General features: G+C 43.0%; 1 protein-coding gene across 1 annotated transcript in view; it reads right to left on the reverse strand.

Moving 5' to 3' along the window:
* LRRK1 (leucine rich repeat kinase 1) overlaps positions 1-24,684 on the reverse strand; it is a gene marked incomplete at both ends in the record, with an annotated part of 103,713 nt that overhangs the window by 58,618 nt on the left and 20,411 nt on the right. Inside the window, 4 exons of the mRNA XM_084253055.1 lie at positions 4,184-4,332; positions 4,752-4,931; positions 9,045-9,216; positions 15,189-15,352. Of these exons, the coding sequence (XP_084109181.1) occupies positions 4,184-4,332; positions 4,752-4,931; positions 9,045-9,216; positions 15,189-15,352 (665 nt within the window). The remainder of the gene's footprint in view (positions 1-4,183; positions 4,333-4,751; positions 4,932-9,044; positions 9,217-15,188; positions 15,353-24,684) is intronic.

The following is a 24,684-nucleotide window of genomic DNA, read 5'->3' on the forward strand; positions in this document are numbered from 1 at the left end:
GAAACACCTGCTTTGGGGAAACCCCAGAAGTTTTTATGACTCAAGCTACACTATGATTTCATTTTCTCTTCTGGTTCTACCCAAAAAGGCCAAGGAAAAGGAAAGCAATATTGTCTTTTCTTTATCTTCTCATTGACAGAATGCAAGAATCACATCCATGCTCCATGCTTATTTCGGCCAACACAGAAGGAGGTACCGGTAGGAGAGATCATAGATATAGATGGCAACAGTTTCTGCTTTTTTTTTTTTGTAAAGATTTATTTATTTATACAAGAACTGGGGTACAGGTCAGAGGCATGGGAGGGTGAGAGAATTCACCAGAGAGAGTGGGCAACAGAACAGGCAGACTGGTGAAATACACTGCTGAGGGGAGCAGCGGGCGAACCAGTAGAGGTCTTCTGCACCATGTGGGTATCTCCCTGGCTGGCAGGGAATCGAACCCGCACTGCAGAGGCTGCGGACAGCTTCACAGCACTGCACTCAACCCGCTGCGCCACCAGGGAGGCCCCGTTTCTGCTTTTTAACTTCTAACCTTAAGCCAAGAAAATGAAAGTCGCCGATTTCACCCTTAGGGGTTCACTGGAATGATCCGGGGAATTTTAAAAACTAATGGTGTGGGTCCCCCCTGCTGAGATTCAGGTTTAATTGGTGTAGGTGTGGCCTGAGCATTGGAATTTTTAAAAGCTCCCAGAGATTGCACTGCAGAGAAGGGTGTGACCCAATGATCAGCATGAGAGATCTGAGGGGACAGTTCAGGAATCATCAAACGGGAGAAGCCCTGAGTTTGGTACACTTGAGTTTTCATCTGAGCATCACTGTGTAGTATGTGCTGTCCTTGGACAAATAACATAACGTCTCTAAACCTGATACAATCTGTAAATCAGATTATATCCCCTGTAGTTCCCCCCTGCCTTTTTTTTTTTAAAAAAGATTTATTTATTTATTTATTTATGCATACAAGAGCTGGAGTGCAGGCCAGAGGTGTGGGGGGGTGAGAGAATTCACCAGAGACAGAGCGAGGAACAGAACAGGCAGACTGACTGACATACACTGCTGAGGGGAGCAGCGGGCGAGACAGGAGAGGTCTGCTGCACCATGTGGGTCACCTCCCTGGCTGGAGATGGAACTCATGCTGCAATAGCTGCAGATTGCTTCATAGCGGTAACACTCAACCCCTTGCGCCACCAGGGAGGCCCTCCCCTGAAGTTCTTACAAGATGTTATAAGGATCAAATAAGGTAAACAGCTGGGGACAAAGCACCATATAAATGCAAAGGTCAGAGGACCACTATTTCCTTTTCCAATGTGAGGCTAATGTATTTAGCTGGTATTTACTGAGCACTTAATATGTGCTAAGTGCACAACTGCTTTCCATGTTTTATTATGCAAGCATGCTTATTGCATATAACACTACATATTATCGCTGTTTTATAACTAAGAAGAGCTAGCAATGCACAGAAGGGTAACGAGGTATGGAAAATAGAATATCAGTCTTTAGAGACTAGGAAGCCAGCAAAGATAAAGGAAGATAGAGAGGAAATAGCAATACATGTCATACAAAAAGATGGAAGGATGAACTGGGTGGCATCCTCTTGCAAAAGATACACACTCAGATGGACTGAAAACTGAATGCTATTTATAAGAAATACACCTAAGACAAAGAGACAAGGAAAAAATGGAAAATAAAGGTCTGGGAAATGTGCACAACTGTTGCCAACTCAGCAAACTTTCCTAGTCAAAATGCCAAGAAAGGAAAGACATGGAAAGCATCTAAATAGAACAACAAAACCTATAGCAAATGCCCACAAATGTCGGATGTGAGCACTTTTAAAATCAGGAAGAACAGAGATATATCTGCTGTCATCATGATGATTCCATTTTTGAAGTTTCTAGTGATAAGCAGTAAGACATGAAACAAAGCAAATTATATAATAGAAAAGAGACAGATCTGCCTGAATTTGCAGATGACTTAATTATATGCCTAAAAATCTCAAGGAAGTCTTCTAAAGACTGTTAGGATTAATAAGAGGAGTTAGGGGACTGGATAAAACATAAATAAACAAGAGCTTTTCTCCACACCAATATCATCAAGTTGGAAATGGAAGTGGGAAAGGCATATAAACAGTCCATTTAAATAATAGCAAAAAAATAAATAAATAAATAAGGAAGCCACAAATAAGACAAGTCAAGGGTCTTTTAGAATAAAATGATAAAATATCATTAAAGAACATGAAGCTGCACAAATAGAGTTGCCATGGGGAGTGCACAAAATGAAAAGATAAATGTCTAACCAGGAGTCAAGAGAAATTTGGAAAAAAATTGACTAAAAATTGTGCATGACAGGTTGTAAGGCTTAAATAAAATGTTCGTTATCAAAATAGTATGGCATTTATCAGAACTGGGTTAATAGGCCAGGGGATCAGTCCTGAGAATTCCAAAGTGCATACCAGTGTATCTTTCAGAAAAATGACAATGATGACATTTCAACTCAGAGAGAACAGAAAGAAGCCTACTTTAAAACAATTGTGTTGGAATCTCTGACCATCTACCTGGAAGAGATAAAGCTAGACTCCCTCTCTCACACCACATATGCCAATAAATGCTGGGAGAAAAATGTAAAAAGCTGGAAATGTAAAAAATAAAAATATTGAAGAGACTCTCAAAGAATATTTTATATAAAACTGAGGGGAAAATGACCTTCTTATAGAACCTAAATACCATAAAAGACAGCCATATTTGCATATATATTCATATATCTTTGTAATTGCAAAAGACAAAGAAAATGAAAGGATCGGGGAAAATATTGGCAACATACATGATAAACAAATAATCAAATAATATAGATAAAATCTGTATTATCCAAAAAGACCCTCTAAAGTGAAAATGACAACTTGACAAACAACTTTTCAAAGAAATAATCAAGAGACAGTAATAGGCCACTCATATGAGGGGAAATGCAAATAGTCCATGAAAATGTGAACAGACGCTCAATATTATTAATAATAAAAATGTGGACATTAAAATAAGGGGAGATAATTTTCACCATTAGACTGATAAAAATTGAAAGGCTCCTAGCTATCTATGCAGTGTTGGCCAAGGTATGGGGGCAGAAATTCCCACATAACGCTGGTGAAAGTGTGAAGCAACACGGCTTTTTGGGGAAGTGATTTCAAAGCATTCTACTTTCAGGACTTTGATTTCAAAAGCAAATATCCTAGAAATCCAGTTGATAGTGTTCTCTGGGATAGTCCCTTGGAATGTGATATGACATTTTCCCATATCCTCATACGGGGCATGGACCAGAAATCATCCAAATGTCCACCAGTAGGAGAAAGGCTGAATCAACTAAACTACATTCACCCTAGAGATTTAAGGTGAGTATTTAAGAGAAGTTGCATCCAGAATAGACGGATCTAGACGGGATCGTGAGAGAAGCACTAAATTGAACAATTTGAAGACAATTCGATACAAATTCAGTACAAATTCAATAATGCGAATTATTGAATTCAAAACAATTCAATAATGCAATACTACTTCTGTTACCAAAATGTAAAACTAAGTTCTGCAGATATTTGTTTCCAGTTTTACTTAGATACAGTTGACACATGACATTGTGTGCATTTAAGGCATTCAAGTGTTGACTGGATTCATTTATGAACTGCAGCCTGATGACCCTCAAGGCCTTAGCTGACACCTCCATTCCTACACAGGTACAGTTTCTTTTTTTGAGGCGAGAGCATTAGAAGGAGGCCAGACTAGTGAAAATTAAGTCAGGCAAAGTTTTTCTTTAGTAAAACTGGCCAGAGCTTGTTTTATAAACAAAAACAAAAAGACCAAAGCCTCCAAGTAGATACACGGTATTATGTGATGCCGCCTATCAGCTCCCCAGAACTCACCTTGTAGCTGAAGCTTCTCCCCTATGACGAACCTTTCCCCATTTGCCCAGCCCAGGCCCTGACCGCCATCGACTCCCTGTTTCTGAGAGTTTGGCTTTTTCAAATTGCACATCTAAGTGACATCGCACAGTGTTTTTCTGTCTCTGCCCTACTGATTCATTGAGTATAAACACCCTCAAGTCCACCCATTTGTCACAAATGGCAGGATGTCCTTCCTCCTCAAGGCTGAAAAAATATCCTACTGTATTGGGCCACCTCTTCTGGATTCACTCATCCTCGACTACTCACCGTTTTCCCCCGGCAGCTGCTGGGCAAGGCACTGGCTTCGATGAAGTACTTCCTGAGGAGATGTTTGCTGGGGTCGGGGCTGTCCAGTAAGATGTAGGAGCAGAAGAAAGCCCCGTGCCGGAGGAGGAATATGGCGATGTCTTCATTCCCTGAAGGACAGCAAGGGAGAGTGGAGGGTGAGACAGCTGGCACACTTGTCCACGAGGGCAGCTGTGGTGTGTGAAACAGAAACGAAAAGAACTCTCGTGCTGGCTGAGCGTCTCCGTGACTTCCCCTCACAGGGCAGGTTCCCTCCAGGGGGAGACTTTCCGTGAGACTCTGCCCTTTGCACAGCCTCCTCGAAAGGTCCCCTGGCCGCAGCGGGTCCCGTCGCTGAAATCCCCTGCAGGGGAGGCGGTGGAGATAGAGGAGGATGCAGAGGCTTTGCAAAAAGAAGCAAAGAACAGGAAAAATAACAAAGAAGGAGAGAAAAGGCTCCACAGAGATGATCGATCTGAGAGCCAGGGCTGCGTGTGACACGGTCCCGCACCCCGGGGTGGGGGACGGGTAGGGGTGCACTGGGTCCCACCTGACTTGATGGCCGCGTAGAGGGGCAGGCGCACGATGACTGGAAACTCGTTCTTCCTCACGGCGTAGCTCTCGGGGTCGGCCCCGTGGGTCAGCACGAGTTGCTTCACCAGCCCCAGGTGGCCCCGCTGGCAGGCCAGAGCCAGCATCCAGTTGAGCAGTCTCTGGGGGCTGCAGGGGCCTGATTGGGGGGTGGGGGGAGACGACATGAGGAGAGTGTCGCTCAGGGTGCAGGCTGTCCCCACCCCCATCTCCACTCTGGCCATGAATAAGGTTGAGCTGTCTTTGCAGCTAAAAAGTCGCTCTGTCCAGCTGATACTGTTTTCTGGAATAGTCCCTTGGAATTTGCATATGACATTTCCCCACGTCCTTATAAACCCACCTGCTCATCAAATGAGACCAAGTAAGGAAAAGCAGCATCTCCAACAGCACAGACAGTGTGAGCCTAAGTGAACCAAAGCATGCATCCCCAAGTATGGGATTCTGAGCATACCCCTTACGGTCTCCCCACCCCCTGCTCTGACTACATCCCTAGAGCAGCATTTTGCACAGGAATAAGGACTGTGGCTTAAGGTTGAAAATAGCCTGGCTGTGGAATTTTGGACAAAGGTATTAAGCTCTGACTCTGCTTACCCACGGGTGAAAGGAGAATAATAACATTCACCTTAAGAGGTTTAATGTGAGTATTACATGACATAATGTATGTCAAGTGCCTGACTCAATAAATCCCAAATGATCAAGCTATGTCATTCTTATTCTTAGAGAAATAACACTTTGTGCATTTCGCAATTATCTGTAATGAACATATACTAGCTTCATGTGTTAAACAACAAAAGGGGGCCTCCCTGGTGGAGCAAGGGGTTAAGACACAACCTATGAAGTAGTCCACAGTCTCTGCAGCACGAATTCGATCCTCTGGCCTGCCAGGGAGCTACCCACATGGCATAGCAGACCTCTCCTGTATTGCCCGCTGCTCCCCTCAGCAGTGTATTTCAGTCGATCTGCCTGTTCTGTTCCCTGCTCTGTGTCTGGTGAATACTCTCACCACCCCCACCCCCGCACCTCTGGCCTGTGCCCCAGCTCTTGTATGCATAAATAAATAAATCTTTAAAAAAAAAAAAAGGCTTGACAAATGAAATGGAACTAACTCTACAGCCTAAAATTTAGAGAATGACTTCCTGAAAGAATCGCCTACTTAATTCCAGGATGAAATAACACTGAGTGCATTGAATGAACAGGATCAGCGTGGGCTGAAATGTTACAATATCTTCAAGTTCAAAGCAGTGCAATGCTTTTTGGATCTAGCTGCAATGGAAAAATGATCTCATTCTCTACATTGTCTCATTTCCAGAAAGTCCCAAGGAACCCACGTGCCCCCAAGCATGGAGAGGGTGATCCTCTCCTCCTTGATAGGAAGCCCACCAGGAAACAGGTGTGAGGTCAGGATGGCAGGAGTTAAAAGGCACAAGGCACCTGGCACAGGGCCCAGGCTGAGGAAAATGCAAAATAAATGTCCCTTCTCCCTTGAATGAAAAACTAGAATTAACAACTCAAAGGAGGTAGCACATTAACAGATTCCCAAGTCATTTACTGCGAGGCCATCTAGGTAAGAGAAACACAGTTATCAAGCTGCTAGATCCTGTTGAGGATGAACATGTCAGTCTTAGGAGACACACACTTGATTTCACAGCCCTGATTTTCAATTTAGAACTCAGAGAGGTCTGGGGGTTTGCAGAAGGTCTTACCATCAAGGCTTAAACTCAGCTTTAAAGCCAATGGATACTCTCAACCATGTAAACTCCCTATACGTGTTTTCTGTGGTTGAAATATAACAACACACAGAGTCCTGTTTTGGTCTCCATCCTTCCTGCATCTTCTCTCCATTCCTGCTTAGCACCAGAGACTGGGAGTTACATAATGATGGACTTTAAAGGATGCCCATAATTATACAATTATGTAGCTGCAGCGCCTATGAACCCCTCCACTACTCTTCTGGAACCCTCCCTCCCTCCCTAGCCACCGATTGCATGTCTTCTGTTCTTACCTTACCCCTGAAAACTTCCTTCCCATCCAGTTTGGGACTTCCCAGTGGGCACACACAGTTTTGCCCATCTCTGCACTTCCCCCGCCCCTGTCCCCGTGCATCATACTCTGAAGTTCTTCAGACCTCAGCAATGCTGTCCAGAATGCCTTTGGAATAGCTGGACACCAAGCTCAGGTCCAGCCAAGCTCCCTGATGCGCCAAGGCAGGGGGCCCAAGTTCTGCCCTTGCTTGTCTCATGTAAACTTCTACTCACCCTGCAAATGCCCAGCTCAGAGGTCAGCTCCCTTTGAAGACCCATCCTGAACCCAGACAAGATCATGCTCTGATGCTCCTAGGATCATGGTGTAAGTACTTCAACCTGAACATGGTTAGCTGCACAGAGTGACTCCTTTCTGATTCAATTTCCTCCGTTCAACCTGGAGCTACTAAAGGGCTGGGATCAGTTTTTTAAAAAGTCCTGGTGTCTCTCAAGCTCGGTAGAGTGCCCTGTCCTTCCAAGTGCTCAATCAATGTGAGCTGTATCATGAGGCCAGTGAGCCAGCTAACCAGACTCATTGGGGGCTACATAGAGCTTTTTTGAGAACCCCTGAAGAGAGGGGATTTGCTCCCTTGGGGCACCCAGGCCCCTCCCTGTCCTCCTATGTCTCATTTGACCCAATCTGCATTTGATGGGTCCTATTGATTATAGTCCTGATTTCTGTCCACAACCCTGTTTTCCTCCAGATACATGAGGGCAGGGGGCACAGCTTGGAACCAACTCTGAGCACAAATCTATCTCAAAGCACACAGCTAGACACCCCCTAACAGGACTGCCACAAAACTTATTGGGTCTGATGCAGAATGAAAAGTTGGGGTCCCTTCTTGAAAAATGATTGAACATGTTAAGATGGCAACTGGAAAGTATTAAATCAAGGTAGAGCCCTCCTAACTGCAGGGGCCTCTGTGACTACAGTGTTGTGCCCCTATGAAGCCAGTCAAGCTCCCAGGCAAAATCCTAACACCTAAAGACACTGCCACGGTAATGCCTCTGCCTAAAACTACAGCAATGCCTGCCTGGACTTGCACAGGATCTGATCTAAGGCCACCATGGGAAACCAAAGGCGACCTGGGTACCATGAGTCTACCAGAGGGAAAAAAAATGCTAATTGCTAAAGAAACAACATAGTGTAGTACCTCCATACTGTGGAATATTATTCAGTCATAAAGAAGCAAAGAGGCATGGAGGAGCCTTAAATGCACAGTGCTAGGAGAATGAAGTCACACTCAAAAGGTTACACACTGCATGATTCCAACTATATTACATTGTGGAAAAGAGAAACTATGGACACAGTAAAAAGATCAGGGGTTGGAGATAAGGAGAGGTGAAGGCAGAACACAAAGAACTTTTAGGGCAGTGAAACTATTATTGGTGATAGCATAAAAAATTTATAATGGGACCTCCCATGGTGGTGCAGCTGTTGAGCGTGGGGCTGCGAAGCTGCCCGCAGTCTCTGCAGCGCCGGTTCAATCCCCGGCCACTGGAGAGGGTCCCACATGGCGCGACAGACCTCTCCTGCCACGCCCGCTGCTCCCCTCAGCAGTGTACTTCATCAGTCTGCCTGTTCTGCTCTCCGCTCTGGCTCTGGTGACTTCTCTGACCCTCCCGCGCTTCTGACTGTACCCAGTGCTTGTATAAATAAATAAATAAATCTTTAAAAAACGAAAAAAAAATTATAATGGTGGATACATGTCCTCGTACATTTGACCAGTCTGTAGAATCTACAACACAGAGAGTGAATCCTAACTAGACATGGGACTTGAGTTGGTAATATCGCATCAATAGGCGTTCATCAGTTGTAATACATATAACACACTGATACAAAATGTAACTAAAAGGGGAAATTGTGTGGGTGTGGGGGTGCTATATGGAATTCTCTGTAACTCTAAAGCTGCTTTAAGGAATAAAGTCTCTTATATTTTAAAAAGTAACGTGGGCATTTTAAAAAGTAACATGGATCCATATTTGTTGTGAAATATGGTGCAATAGAATTTGCCTTTTGAGTTATTGGGGGGAGATGTGGGTTGTGGAACTGCCCAGGGCAGCTGTTTTCATCTTGCTTGGATTGTGAATTGGATGCCCCCGATTTCTGGATCTCATGATGGGTCAAGCTGTTAAGACACAAGCATTTTTGGGTGCAACCCCCAAATGCCAGTCTGATTCTTAAGAAGAGGGTTACTTGTGAGGTAGGAGGCTCCTGCCCTGGGGTTTACCTGACAGAGACTCGAGCAGTTCCTGCACCACGTCAGTGTGCCCGAAGTGTGCCGCCACCACCGCAGGGTTGTCGTCGGTGGGCTCCATTGCCAGCTCCACCTGCCTCTCCGTGAGAAGATATCGGACTGTCTCCAGGTCCCCATATGCAGCCGAGATGCTGAGAAGCTGGCCCTGCCAACCAGAACAGGAACAGCACTGAGTGAGGTGAGCAGAGTCTCGAACTGCCAGGGAAACTGACTTTATTTATTTATTTTTGCTTCATCAAGTTCACGGCCAGGCTCTCCAGGTGGTAGCCCCAGCCACATGCAGCTGCTGAGGACAGAAATGTGGCTCAGGCATGACGAGGGCGCTGGAAGTGCAAAATCACATGCACTTTCAAAGTACAAAACAGCTAAATTGTCTCAGCAATCATTTTTATACTGATAACATATTGAATATTTTATAGTGATTATATGATGATCTTGAACAGATTCATGTTAAATAAGAGATTATTAAAATGTTATCTGTTTCTGCTCATGTTTTTTTTTTTTAAAGATTTATTTATTTATTCATTTTACTCAAGAACCGGGGTACAGGCCAGATGCACAGGAGGGTGAGAGGATTCACCAGAGACAGAGCGGGGAAAAGAACAGGCAGACTGACGAAATACACTGCTGAGGGGAGCAGCGGGCAAGACAGGAGAGGTCTGCCGCACCATGTGGGATTCTCGCAGGCCAGCCAGTATTGAACCAGTGCTGCAGAGGCTGCGGACAGCTTCACAGCGCGGCGCTCAACCGCCTGCACCAGCAGAGGAGGCCCTTCTGCTTATGTTTTTAATGTGGCAACTAGGAAATCTGATATTATAAATGTGGCTTGTACATCTTTATGGGATAGCAATGCTCTCAACATAAGCTGTGTGTGACCAGGGACATGTAAGTATCTTCATGTGGCAGAGACCTGGAGTTGGCTAACACCATAATATAAAGAACCATTAAGTTTACCAGGATATTATATAGTCACTTTCACAGATAAAAGAGACTATAGTCCCTGGATAGTAGAGATGAAATAACCCAGATAGGAAACACCCATATGTATGTTAAAAAAGTCTTTGTGAAAATGAAGCTTGCCAGTTATTAGAAGAAATGATCTCATAAAATCCTTAGGTTCTCATTTCTTGGAAGAGCTATAGTTATAGTCTTATTATTTGAGTAACCAATTATTATATTCAGGGTCTGTTCTGAAATAAATGTTTTGCTCTTTAAAAAAGTAATAATAACCATTTAGTGCGTGCTGTGTGGACCTCGGGGCACCCCGGCTCCCCAAAGGACCACCCTGCAAGCTATTCACAAATGGAATGTGCCAGATGAGGGGACTCCCAGACCTGAGCCCCGACACAAAGTCCTGAAGCAGCAAGCAGGGGGTCCTGATTTGGTCAGAGGACAGGGATGAGAGTGGAAACTGGACCACAGCCTGAGTTCGTATGTGCTAGTCGTTCTGGCACAGAAAGGCTCCTCGAGGCAGGTAGTATGTTAACACATGGGCAAGGGCGTGGAGGGTCAGAGAGGTTTCCTAACGTGCCTGAGATCACACAGCTAGTAAGTGGCTGCTGTAGAATGAGTGTAAAAATGGCTCTCAGAAGTCAGTCACCACTAGCTTTGCATGGGTTCACTGGGTTGGCAAAAAAGGATGCTGGCTGGGTGTGTGCAATGTTTGATTGCATTACCGAAACTTTAACCTGGCAGTTTGGCATCAGTAGTAAGGGGGCAGATGCAGAACCCAAGTTGGATGAGGCAGCTGGTGCTGCTGTTGACATTGTCTGGGACCCATGGTGTGTGGGTGAGAAGCTAATCAGAGCAGGGAGGATGCCAGGGGCGAGTTCTGGCCTCCATGAGTTTACAATTAAGATTGAGGCAGGAATTTGCATAAAACCACCACAAGCGAGCACACTGCCTGCTGGATGGTTTAGAAAACAAGTGTCTTTGGAGATCACTTTAAGGTGAAATGGGCAAGTCAACAGAATCCCAGGATGGGAACTGATATTTATCAGATGCTTACCATGTGCCAGATGCTGGAGTATTTATTTATACGGTCATGCTTAATTCTGATAGCAGGAAGCCTCTGTTTCCATCATATGGGAAGGAAAAGGAAGGCTTGGGCATGGGGAGGAAGTTTATTGTTGACAAACTACCTAGGACTTGAACTGGAGTCTGTCTAGCTTCAAAGCCCATCTCTTTTCATTCCACCCCAGACCATCAGGGAATGCGGGACTCAGAGGGGGGTGAGTGGAGACAGTGGGCTGGTAGCTGGAGGCAGCTGACAGGTAAGGTAAGGCATGGTTGAGGGGCTGGGACATGGGGCAATGTGATCAGAAGGTGACCAGAAGAGAAGGACCACTGGTTCTGCTGGTTCTGCCTGGGTGGGGCCAGTAGCTTTGGCTTCCAGGAAAGCATTGGCTTTAGGGAGAAAAGCCACAGGGATTGATTGATTAAATGATTCACTGCACCGAGCTAACAGTTGTCTAGACTAATCCCTATTCTCAGGAGGTGGTGAGTGATGTCACAGGAATTAGCCCAAGGTCAAGAGGGAATTAGCTGGGGAAGTCAGGGCTGGTTCTCCGGCTTGAAACATCCCAGTGGCTTAGCACACATTCATTTTAATTCACAGTATAGAAAAGTATAAAATAAAAAGAAGGCTTTCCTCTGTGCCTCTCCCCCTCACCTCGCTCTGCAAAGGAAACCACTCTTACTCAGTCTTCCAGAACATGTTTGTCCTTATATACATGCAGACAATGCGACATGGAACAAAACACTTTGCATTTCATTTATTATATTATATTTTTTTATTGGTATAGAAAGTTACAGAAAAGGTACAAAATTTCCCTGTTCAGTAGCATGAATTGCCAAATAGTAAATACATCCACAGAAAAGGCACCCAGACTGAGGGACAGAACAACTCCTGTGCTTAGAGGCCCACCTCTCGGCCCCTTCTAGTCACTGCCCTACTGAGGCGTAACCACAACGCTGACTTCCAATACCATAGATTCATTTGTGCCAGTTTTTAGCATAAATATGGAATTAAACTTCATTTTTAAAAAAAACTTTTGCTCACAGGAAGTTGCAAAGACAGAACCAAGAGGACCTGTGTGTTCTTTTCACCCAGCTTCCCCCACTGGTGACATCTTTCTTAATTGCAGCTCAAGGCCAAAATCAGTACTTTGACATTAGTACAATGCGTGGACAGAGTTCTGTCCTTTGTCACGCGTGCGAATTGGGGTGACCACCACAACCCCACAACTATTCTGTCAGAATGAAGAGATCCCTTGAGCTATTCTTTTATATTGTGCTCACTTCTCTCCCCTCAACCATCCCTGATCCCTGGCAATCGCTCATCTTTCTTCCAATTTCATAATTTGGAGAATGTTTACATACATAGAATTATAAAGCAGCTGCCTTTTAAGTCAGCTTTATCCTGGTTCCTGTCAGCATAATGTGCTAGAGATCATTGTTTATTTCGGTAGGAGTTCCTGCATGTTGCTTACCAGTATTCCATGGCATGTTGAACAATTCACCCACTGAGAGTTTTGATTGTATCTAGCTTCCGGCAAGCTGCTATAAGAAACCATGTGTAGAACTCTGTGAACACGCATGTTTTCATTTTTCGAGAATAAATGCCCAGGCATGCATTTGCTGGATCATAATATCGTAAGTGCATTTTTAGTTTTTTGAGAAACTGCCAAACCAGTTGTGAGAATGGCTGTACCATTCTATGTTCTCACCACTAATGCAGGAGAGATAGTTTTGCATCCTCACGAGAATTTGCTGTTTTTGCTCTTCCCTATTTTAGCTGTTCTAATAGATGTGCAGTGATATTTCACCATGGTTTTAATTTGCATTTTCCTATGGCTAATGATGATGAATATCTTTTCAGGGGCTTACATGCCACCTATATCTATACCTATATCTATATCTATATACTCTTCAGCAAAAATATTACTTTATTTATTTCATACATTTTCTAATTAGATTGTTTGCTTCATAAAGTAGAGTTTTGAGAGTTCTTTATATATCAGTTAGATAAAAGTCCTTTGTCAGATGCATGATTAGCAAATATATTTTCTAAGCCTGTAATTTCTAAGCCTGTAATTTGACTTTCACCCATTAACAGCATCTTTCTCCCAGTGAAAGTTTTTTTTTAAATTTCGATGAGGTCCAATTTGTTGATGTTTCTTGGTTATGGATCATTTCTTTTATGAATTTTCTATGCAGACTGTCATGTCATCTGAAAATTGATCAAGTTTTATTTCTTGCTTTCAGATTCATATATTTTTTTAATTTCAGTTCCTTGCCTTATTGTATTGGCTATAAATTCTAGTAATATGTTGACTAGCTTTATATTGAATTTAGTTTTCTTATAATTATTTTTGAGTAGAACTTCCAGAATTATATTGAGAATGGACATAATTGCCTTGTTCCATGATTTTAGGGGGAAGCAATTTTTCAGTATCATGTGAAATTAGCTTTTTGTCAAAGTTCTTTATCAAGTTGAAGAAGTTCCTGTCTGTTCTTAATTTCCAGGAGTTTAAATCATGAATGGGTATCGGACTTGTCAAATTATTTTTTTCTGGATAAACTGATAGTATAATGTGATGATTCTTCTTCAGTCCTTGTCTTAGTCCATTTGGATTGCTATAACAAAATACCATAGATTGGGTAAATTTTTTTCTTGTAGTTCTGGAGGCTGGACATTCCAGGATAAAGGTACCAGCAGATTTGGTGTTTGATGAGGGCTTACTTTCTGGTTCACAAACAGTCATCATTTTTCATCATGCTCTCATATGGTGGAAGAAGGGAGAACATTTTTTGGGGTCTCTTTTATAAGGCCACTAACCCCATTATGGGGGTTCCACTTTCATGACCTAACCACCTTCCAAGAACCTCTACCCCAAAACCCCATCACACTGAGGATTAAAATAAATAAAAGTGGGGCCTCCGCTGGTGGTGCAGCGGTTAAGCGCTGGGCTGCGAAGCTGCCCGCAGCTTCTGCAGCGCCAGTTTGATCCCGGCCGCCAGTGAGGGTCCCACATGGTGTGCAGACCTCTCCTGCCGCCTGCTGCTCCCCTCAGCAGTGTACTTCAGTCCTTCTGCCTGTTCTGCTCCCTGACCTGTCTCTGGTGAATTCTCTCATCCTCCCGCGCTTCTGACTGTACCCAGTGCTTGTATAAATAAATAAATCTTTAAAAAATAAATAAATAAAAGTGTCTTATTAATATGGATGGCTACACTGATTCATTATGAGATACTTATCCAGCCTTGGGTCCTTGGAATAAATTCCGCTCAAGGACAGAAACACAGCCGTGAACCATTCCCTTTGTGTGTAGGTTTGAGGATGGATTTCTACAAACTTTTCAAGCCAAGTTTGGCATGTGTTGAAAAACTTTAAAAATGATCATGCCCATATTCTCAGTTCCTGCAAGCTTATGCTGAGAAAATAACTTTAAATAAGAGAATAATTGAGTAAAAGCATACAGCATTATTTATATTAGTAAAATAGAAATTTTAAAGTGTTTTGATTAGAACAAGTCAAAAGGAAGTGATAGTCTCTCTACCAGATGGTATGTCAAGTATATAAGGAATTTATAATCATATAGAAATTGATGAAATATTAGGTGAGAAAAAGCTACATGCAAAACTCACCTACATTATGACTATATCTACATAACAATAACAATAACAACACATGTGCTCAGATCAGTAGGCTGCAAGAAAAGATACCCAAACTGACAAGTGGATGGTTTGGATGTATTAAGAATATGGTTAATTACTGTCTAATTCTTTCTTCCTACTTTTCTGTAAGTTCTAAATTGTCTTTTTTAGCATGCACTATTTTTATAATGGAAAAATATGCAAAAAACACAGTAAATTAAACATTTAGGCTGGTGCTTTGTTCTTTACATTTTAGCCATTCGTCCTCTGATCTCTGGGAGAGGTGGAGCAGTGAGCTCCGGCAGACAGCCTGTGAGGGTGACTCCAAGGACTGGCCCCACAAGTTTACCCGCGAAATGAAGCATTTCAAAAACACTGCTTAAAACCCCCTTATGATCTCGACCATAACATGGAAATAACCTGAGCGCCAGCCCGGCCCGGGTAGGGCTGGCGTTGACCCACCTTTTCCAGCTGGGATGTGCACTCGTCACAAGCCTCTCTGAGCAGCTCGCGGGCCCTGCTGGGGTCTCCCTGCTTGTATGCAGTGTGGATGCCTTCTGTCCTGGGGCACGGCGCTGTGGGGTCCCCGCCTGGCATGGATGGTTTGCTGCCCATTTCCCTGGCACCTGCACAGGTGGAAGCACACAGAGCATCACCATCACTGCTGGGTGGCTCACGAGACTTGTCAGAGGAGAGCAGGACATGCTGTTCATGACACAAATCTAAGGGGCTTCAGGAAATGCTGCCATTGTCACCAAGCACAGCAAACCCTGGGTCTGCCACCCTGAGGGACTTCTTGTGTGGAGCTGGTGTTAAAACTGGGCTGTAAAGGCATTGGCAGCACACACAACTCAGGAGGATTCTCTGTGGCGTTGGTAGCTAGGAACGGGTTCAGGGTACCCAGGGCAGTCGCCTGGCCAGGAGCTGCCAGGCTGACTTCACTGACAGCAATGCAGCAGGAAGAGGAGGGATGGAGGAGGAGAAGCTGGGGCTTTGGTGGGAGAGCTGGTCTCCTGCTAAACTGTCCTCCTGCTGTGTCCCTCAGGGAAATTGAGTCTCTATGATAGTCATACCCTGAGGGTGTGGAAATCTAGATATTTTCTACCTAGAAAGCATCACAGATGACATGGTACTTAGGATTGGTCCCCCCTCACCCATATCTTCCCCTGCACAAATGTGCTGTTGTGATCTTGACAATACCCTAAAACCTTGGGCCTCTGGGATGCCCTTGAACCATTGTTGTGACTGGCCCAGGCATCTGTAAGATACCTCCTGGCTCTGCCATTCTGGTTATGTGAAAAGTGGCTTTGCCAATGATGCCATGCTGTTCTCTGCCTGTGGACACTGGCTCTACAGGGTAGAGCATGGTGCAGCTGGTGCTACACTGGGGGACAGGCAACCTTGTAGGAGGGTGTGTGTGCATGTGCAATTTTTCTGGGGAGAAAATTCAAGTTTTCTGCTAGATTTCCAAATGTGCAAGTGAACTGGAGTTAAAAGTTTTATCTCTATAGATACCACAGAAAAAGACTACAATGAATAAAGAATTAGATTCTGATTATGTTGAATGACAGTAGAAATAGGGAGAGAATTCTTGACCGAGTTCACACACAGCCAGTAACAGGCAACCTGGGAGTGATGTCTGGTTCCCCAGCTCATGTTAGGTCTAAACCCACCCCATCTCTTTGCTGCCCCCTTGAAATGATGAATGAAACAGGCTTTTTATTTTTCATGTAAAAATGTAAATGCTAAGCATGGTTGGCTTCACCTCACAAAAGTGAATCACATGACAGCAACTAAATTTTGGAAGATTAAATAACAAAATTTATTTACAATAGCATGCAAATTACATGCCTAGAAATAAATTTAGCAAAAGATGGACAAGATCTTTGCCTTGAAGGCTGTAAGACATTGCTGAGAGAAATTAAACAAGAACTATATAAATGGAAAGACATCCCATATTCATGGATTAGGAGAGACAATTTTGTTGAGATGTTAATTCTTCCCAATATTATTTATAGAGTCAATGTAACCCCAACCATAATTCAAATAGATTTCTGGTGGAAGTTGAAAATCTGCTTCTCAAATTTGTTTGGAAATTGAAAAGACTTAGAATTTCCAAAGCAATCTTGAAAGAAGAGTTGGACAATATCCACTATCTGATTACAAGTATTATTACGAAGCATCAATTGTTAAAAGAGTGTGGTATATACAAATAGATGAATGGAGCAGAATAGAGAATTGAGAAATAGACCCATAGTTGTATATCCAGCTGATTTTTTGGCAAAGATGCCAAAGCAATATAATGGGGAACGCAAAGTCTTTTCAAGAAATAGTGCTAGAACAACCAGACATCCATATTAAATAGAAAGAAACACAGACCTCCCTCCCCCCAATTCTCATCACACAGAAAAACAAACTGGACATGGAACATGGCCCTAAACATAAAGGTTGAAACTATAAAACTTCTAGAAAAAAAAACACACAGACTATCTTCATGACCTGAAAGTAACTGAAAGTCCTGTCTAACTGTGTCTTAGATAGGACACAGAAAGCAGTAACCATGAAAAAAAAAAAGTGCTACATTAGGCTTTACAAAATGTCAAATTTCTATTTATCAAGCCCGATTGACCACTTAAAAATGATTACCACTTAAAAATGAATGGGCAAGTTACATGCTGGAAGAAAATACTGGCAAAATATATATCTAGAAAAGGAATGGTATTCTGAATATAAAAAAGAACTCCTTATAACTCAGTAATAAAGGACAAACAACTCAGTTAAAAATGGACAAAGAGAGGGATAATGGAAGATATTCAAGGAGTTCAATGTTATTAGTCATCAAAAATAAGCTCAAAACCACAGAGAGACACCAGTCTATTCCCAAAAGAATTGCTAACATAGTAAAGGAATGACGACAGTTGCTGAGGATTTAGACCACCTAGGACACTCTTACCTTACTGGTTAGAGTGTAAAATGGTACAACTACTTTGGAAACAAGTCTGGTGGTATCTTATAAAGCTAAACAACCCCCTACCCTCTAGCCTAGCAATCCTGTTCTTAGATCCTTACCCTTGTAGAGAGCTAAACTTTTTATCTAAGAATGTTCATAGCAGATTTATTCACAATCTTCCAAACTCTAAATAACACAGGTGAGGCTCAACAGGAGTATGGACAAACGCCTGAGGTGTGTACCTATTTAGGAATAAAAATGAACGCATGACTGAACCATGGGATGCCTGGGAGGGATCAGAATGCTGAGTGAAAGAATGACGCATAAAATGAGTCCATTTATATGCTGTTCTGATTAGGAGAGCAGTTCTTGGGGGTAGGGACAGGTATGGAGTTTACCAGGGAAAGGACACGGGGAACTGTCTGGGGTGATTCTGTATCTCGATGAGGTTTTCATTGCCCAGATGTTGTATTTGCCAAAATCTATCCAACAGCACATTTAAGACATGCACATTTTATTTTGTATAAATTTTACCTGAAAGCACTCTAAGCTACATTAAACTGTGGTCAACAACATCTGAAGGCTAAAGCGGTTGAGGATGAAGTGTACAGCTGTTAGTAACTTATTCTGGAATGCATCGAAAATACAGACTGATCGATGGAGAGATGAGTAGCAACTCAAGAGAGCAATTATGGAGAATGTTAATGACTGATCGAAGTGGTGGTAGGTGGATGCACATGGTTCAATTCTTTCAACTTTAATGTATGGTTGAAAAATCTTTGTGACAGAATGTTGGGAGAAAAAGTGGATCAAAATAGCATCATCCTGTGAGGCACTGAATGTGCTTCACCACCAGCACAGGACGATCCTGCCCGGGAGAAGTCAAGCTGCTCACAGTAATCCAGGGTCTTGACGGCTCACTTGAAGCCAGGATTTCCACCATTTCCACCATTTCAAAGGCAATGGTTCAGCAAATTCACGTAAACGGATGAGCATGACGGACCAGCTGCATCCTTCCTGAAACACCAGTGCCGTGCGCTACGTCTGAGATTGTTGTTTCTTTTCTTTTCTTTTTCTTTTTGTTGGGCTGTGTACTTTTGACAAGGAATCAGGAAAGGACTTATGCTGTGTCACTGGTTAGACGTGTGCGTAAGGCAGTTTCACTTTTCATCCCACACAAACAGAATTCATTCATTATTTACAGCGACCCTGAGAGATCTGAGAGGAGGCTGGAGGGAGAAAGACCATCAGCAGAGGCAGGGGGGTAAGAGGAGGAGGGAAAATCATCAGGTGGCAGTGTTATTTACCAGGAGGGCTACTTAATTATGTCACTGCTCATCTCTCAGAATTAGACAAATATCTTCCTTATTGCCGTAAAAGACAGGTGTTGTGTGTGTGCATCAAAAGCAAGTGGCTCTGTATATGCATGAGCACATGTTAAGTAGCCTCTTCTGCTCACATTAGCTATATAAATAAAAATGATTAAACCCTGAAGCCCAGGTAAAGCCACTTTGGGACCTAGGACCCAGGGTGCTTGTGAAATTACAAGGGTGATTGTATTCAAAACTGATTTTTAAAGCATGCAATGTATGTGGAGTCGATGATGTAATAAAAACCAAGATCTTGTTTGTGTTTTTATATTGTGGCATTTTCAGTGTTGAGTCCAATTTTCCTTAAGTTGCGTGGACAACATATGTCTACTCTCATTGACCCTGAGAGCTGGGGGGTCCGGTTCAATCAAATAGTTGAAAGGACATAATGGGAAAACCTCAGTTAATGCACATGGACTTGATTTAAATCTGCCAATCTCATTTAATTTTCTGAGGTTATAAAGAGAATGGTTGACATATTTAAATTGAAAGCAAATAAAGACCAAAATGCTAAGAATGACTATTAAGGATGGGTTGGGGAGGAATTAGTAATAATTGCAAAAGAGATTTTTCCCTTTATTTCGTTCTCTGTAATGGCATTATAAGACTTTTGTTTAAAACTGTAAGGACCAAAGAACAGATTCTTATTGAAAAAATAATTAAATAATATAGAAATATACCATGCAAAAGGTAGAGAGAGACCTCTCTTAACCCCCATCAGATACCTTTTTTTTTTACAGGTGAAATATTTACTTTTATTATTCTATTTTCCATAAAACACCACAGTTTTGTATTTAAGGATTGATGACCTTTGATTTAAACATAAGATAGGAGAACGCATTTATATTACATGAGATTTTTCAGTTATTTATGCCTACTAGCTATCATTGCCCATCATTTTTACAGAGTAAAATATCACAGTTCTAAATATTTTCCTCATAGAGATTTAAAATTCATATTAAAAATATAACCCCCCAAAACACTCTATTTCAATAAAATATTAATGTTCCAGATAAGTAACTAGAACTAGCAGGAAAATAATAGTTGAACATTAGGATGAACCAGTTTCAAATTAAAAGAAAATCCTTTTTGTTCTCTGTATTACTGTCTGCGTCATTATATTGCTATATAGCAATAAATCCCTTTATACACATATATACATACAAACTACAAATAGATATCTCAATTGTTCTTAATGTAAATTTAATTTGTTTAACTAAGTATGTAAAAGTGAAGGAGAAGAGAAAACCAACAGCGTTTTTTTTTTTTTTTTTAAGGTTTGGTTGGTTTTGCTTGTTTGATTTTTTTGTAGATTCAACTAGAAGTAGGCACTAACAGGCGACAATAAATATCATGGGTGGTTAGGGTTATGGAATCAGCACACAGGGAATTATTCAAGAAAACAAGAAGCATTTATGATAAGATATGAGATTAGAGTACATATTTCTGATTGGTGATAGATGGAAACTTCAACTGTAGCCTGGTATTTAAATATTCTGGACATAGGTGGCAAATTAAAGTTATGTGAACTTTAATTATGTGAAGCAGTATTGGTTAAAAAACATAAAATATTTTAAAACATCAGTGGCAGCAAAGTATCAGTTAATCCTGGATAATAATTTTCAGTTTAATATTCTACTTATAAAGAAATACTTTCAGTAACAGCATATGTTTCACATATTCAGTCATTTGTTAGAGAAATAGTTTCAGTTACTAATAACTCATTCTCTAAATGTCATTTCTATAATTCAGATTTTACAAAAATAATTATTCTGACTATAAGACACAAATGGAGAGTTTTCTTCTCTTTTATTTCGGGAAAGTAATAACATAGAATTCCATGAATATTATAGTTATGTGGGACGTAAAATCTATGTCATGTCACTTATCCCAATGGTTTCTGTGACCTTCCCACCTTAAAGCCAGCCCTCCTTTGTCTGTCGATTCCGAGACTGCTTTGTCCTACATTCTAAAGAGACTTTTCTACCTTTCCTTCTAGAATATTTGTTAGATCATTCTTCCCAACCCAATAATCAGAATAAAATTCTCCCTCTACTGCTTGTTTCCTCCTGCAAATCTAGGACAATAGACAAAATGAAAGTGACCTAAATTCTGTAAGTTCTAAATGTGACCTCTTATGCATATATATCATATATTTAATTATCTCATCTTCATCAAAGAAAACACGTATGACAGCAGGCTAGTGCTTCTGTCAGTTCAAAATCAGTGGCATCCTCTGTACATCCTAGAAAAGACCTGCCATTTTACTTGCACAGACACTATTATTTTATCATGTTCACTCTCTTCAAATGAGCAGCAGAAAGTGAAAATATATCTATCAAACCACAGCTGGAGAACAAGTAAAAGCCAACTTTGGGCTGCTACTGACCTGGTCATAGTGTTTAACGACCTTCCTATGTCATCCTCCACCAAGTCCCCAAGGGCCAAGGTACGGGGGGAGGGGGCTGTCCCTCCCTGGACATGGCACCCTCCTGGCACTGCAGTGGCTCACCCACTGTGACCCTAGGCTTACAGGCCTTCGGCTGGAAGGAAGCGTCTTCTTCTCCAGCTGTCACTTTAGGGCTTTAGCCTCAGCAGCAGTTTTTGCCTCTGGGTCACATTACGGTGAAATCTAACCCTTTCTTTCTTTGTGGAAGGTGCAGAGGTTGGGTGGCACAGAGGCCAACAGGCCCCCAGGGTGACCCTCAGCAGTAATTCCTCAGTGACTCCAGATGGCCAGTGCTCAGCCCCGTTACGCGGGACCACTCAGATGGACCAGCATCAGAAAAGAAAGCAAAGGCAGCGGTGACAGCCACCAGGCCTGGCTCCTGGCTCATGCAGAACTCTGCTCAGCAATGAGGCAGAGGCGTCCGCACAGCGGAGCCTCACAGCACAGACACAGCCTCTCTGTGAAGATTGTCAGCAGCTTGCGGGGAATGCATTTCTGCTATTAAAAGGGGGATGGACAGTTAAAATCTACAAACAGGGCGAAGCAGGGGGAAATCACAGGTAAAAATGCTCTTTTCCTTAGAAATAAAAAATGCAATGGGCCTCCCTGGTGGCACAAGGGGTTAAGTCTCGGCACCATGAAGCTATCCCTGTCCAGGGAACTGACCCACATGGCGCAGCAGACCTCTCCTGACTCCCCCGCAGCTCCCCTCAGCAGTGCTTTCAGTCCATCTGCCTGTTCTGCTCCCCGCTCTCTCCCTGGTGAATCCTCTCACCTGCCCACTCCTCTGGCCTGTACCCCAGCTCTTGTATGCATAAATAAATAAATTTTTTTAAAAAAAGAAGTAAAAAACGCAATTCATCATAAGATGGCTGGCTATGGCCATCTGAACCAGTGAAAAACTTCACCAATTGTAACACGCAGGCTGGGCAGAGGGAGGTGAAACATGAGTCACTGGGGGAGGCCCGTGTTTTTTCTCCTAGGAATTTACTTTCAGAAAGCACAGGGCACAGAGGAAAAGATACATTCCTGAGCTGTGACTCTGCCCTGCAGAGCCCCTTGCACCAACAGAGGAAGGACGTCAACCAGGTCGGTGCCAACACAGGGAGGTAAGGGTTCACCACACAGGAATGCCCAGGGGCCCAGCGTTGGCAGGTACTTGTCTTTCGTCACCGATGTCAATGTCTCTGGCCACAGGGACAGCAGGTGTCATGGCCGCCACTGCGCCACTGAGGGAGGCCAAGGGAAGACTATTCACAGAGCAGTTCATAAAACTGGGCCGAGAGCAGAAGCTGGTTTTCCTGCCCTGGAGCCCATAGTTTCCACGGCACTGCTTTCCAAATTCATTCCTGTATGGACCGATGCTTGTGTCCTCACCCCCCACCCCAGTTCCCATGATGAAACCCTAATCCCCACTGTGATGGAATTTGGAGGTGGGACCTTTGGAAGGTGATTAGGTCCTGAGGGAGGAGACACCATGATCGGACAGCAGCCCTTACAGAAGAGACACAGAGAGCTTGCTTCTCTCTGCACCACGCCATGTGAAGACACAACTCGCTGCCTGTGAACCGGGAACTGGGTCCTCACCAAAACCAGAATCTGCTGGCGCCTTCATTCTGGACTTCCTAGTGTGCAGGCAGAAGTAAATAAAACCTGTTGCTTAAGGCACCCGCCTGTGTCGGTTTGTTAGAGCAGCTAAGCAGACTAAAACAGCACTCACGGTGCCTCGGATTCAGGAGCTACTCTGCAGCCATAAAAATAGACAATAAGGAAGACTAAAAGGAAGTGTCAAGACTGACATGTAATACGAGGATATGAGTAAGATATGAGATCAAGACTTTGAAACAGCATAGGAAAATATAGATCACAGAACAGGGGTGGATAGCATCTAAAAATGCAAACAATGAAAGCATGTATGCCAGGCTGCAACATCGGATATGATTAAAAAGCTTTTGGGGGAAAAGGGTTTCTGATGAGCACACACACACACACACACACACAATCTGATGTTTTTGTTGGTCTCTCTTTTTTGTCTCCCTGTGTTTAGAAAGAAGACCTAAAGGACACAAGTAAATGTCAGTAGAAGTTGTTCACAGCAGGTAAAATGAGATTTTTCTCTTCTTTTTTACTGAAGTGACTTCAATATGTACCTCTCGGTGTACATCCCTGAAAATCATTGTCTGTATATGCCACATTAAGCTCACCACTAACTTGAGTTTTTCTGTGTTTTCCAGGATCGTTTTTCCTTACCAAGCTTGTACTGACTTTGAAATTAAGAAAAAAAATAATAAAAGATGAACATACAGCACAAAGTCGAGCACTTTCAACCCGACTTCATGAACTAGTCCTTTGAGGGAGAACTGGGCCAAGAGTGGAAGCTGGTTTGCTCTTAGATATGCCAAGACTGGGTTGCTCTGGAATAAAGGGCAGAGCGCAAGAAAATCCCCTGGGATCATAATTGGCAAACACAGATTTACATATGCAATAAAATGATAACATTCAGTAGCTTAGTAACAATGCAGTAGCAGCTACCATTAGAGTTTGGCCAGATGCTGCAAGAAATGCCCTACACACGCGTGCACCTTCCTCCCAACACCCATGCAATCAGGAGTTCTTATCACCACTTTCCACAAGGTGACTGGGGCTCTGGGTGTTAGACAAGCTGCCCCCACTCAGCCCCCAGCCGTAGAGCTGGGACTGGCCACCCACAGGCTCTTGCCATCAAAGCCCACCCTTCCTGCCCCACCCTCCCCCCATCCACCCCCAGCTTCCCAGCTGTGTGCTCCCAACCCAGAATGAGATACTAGTCGGGACATAATGTGCTTGGCAAGGACATGGGAGTGAGAAGGTGAGACGATCCTGTCTCATTAGATGGAAAAACCAGAGAGGAAATGGAAACCAATTTTCATGAATTTTCGAGAGCAGAAAAGAAACAGAGAGCTACAAAGACAAATTCTTTCTGAGGCTTAGTTTCTCTTCCAAAAATTCATTTACTTGTGGCTCATTCATTCTACAACCACTTCATTCCCTGGATGTGCTGAGTAGACCCCGAGGCACAGCTTGATGAGACTGGCAGGTTAGCTAGGGAGTGACCCTGGATTCTTCCCAGATTTTACTGGTTACTGCACCAGAAACCAGAGAGCTGCGGGTTAGTCTGCAGGCAAACACTGACCTGGGAAAGAAAGAAGA

This window comes from Talpa europaea, assembly GCF_964194135.1.
Source record: "Talpa europaea genome assembly, chromosome: 14".
NCBI lineage: Eukaryota > Metazoa > Chordata > Mammalia > Eulipotyphla > Talpidae > Talpa > Talpa europaea.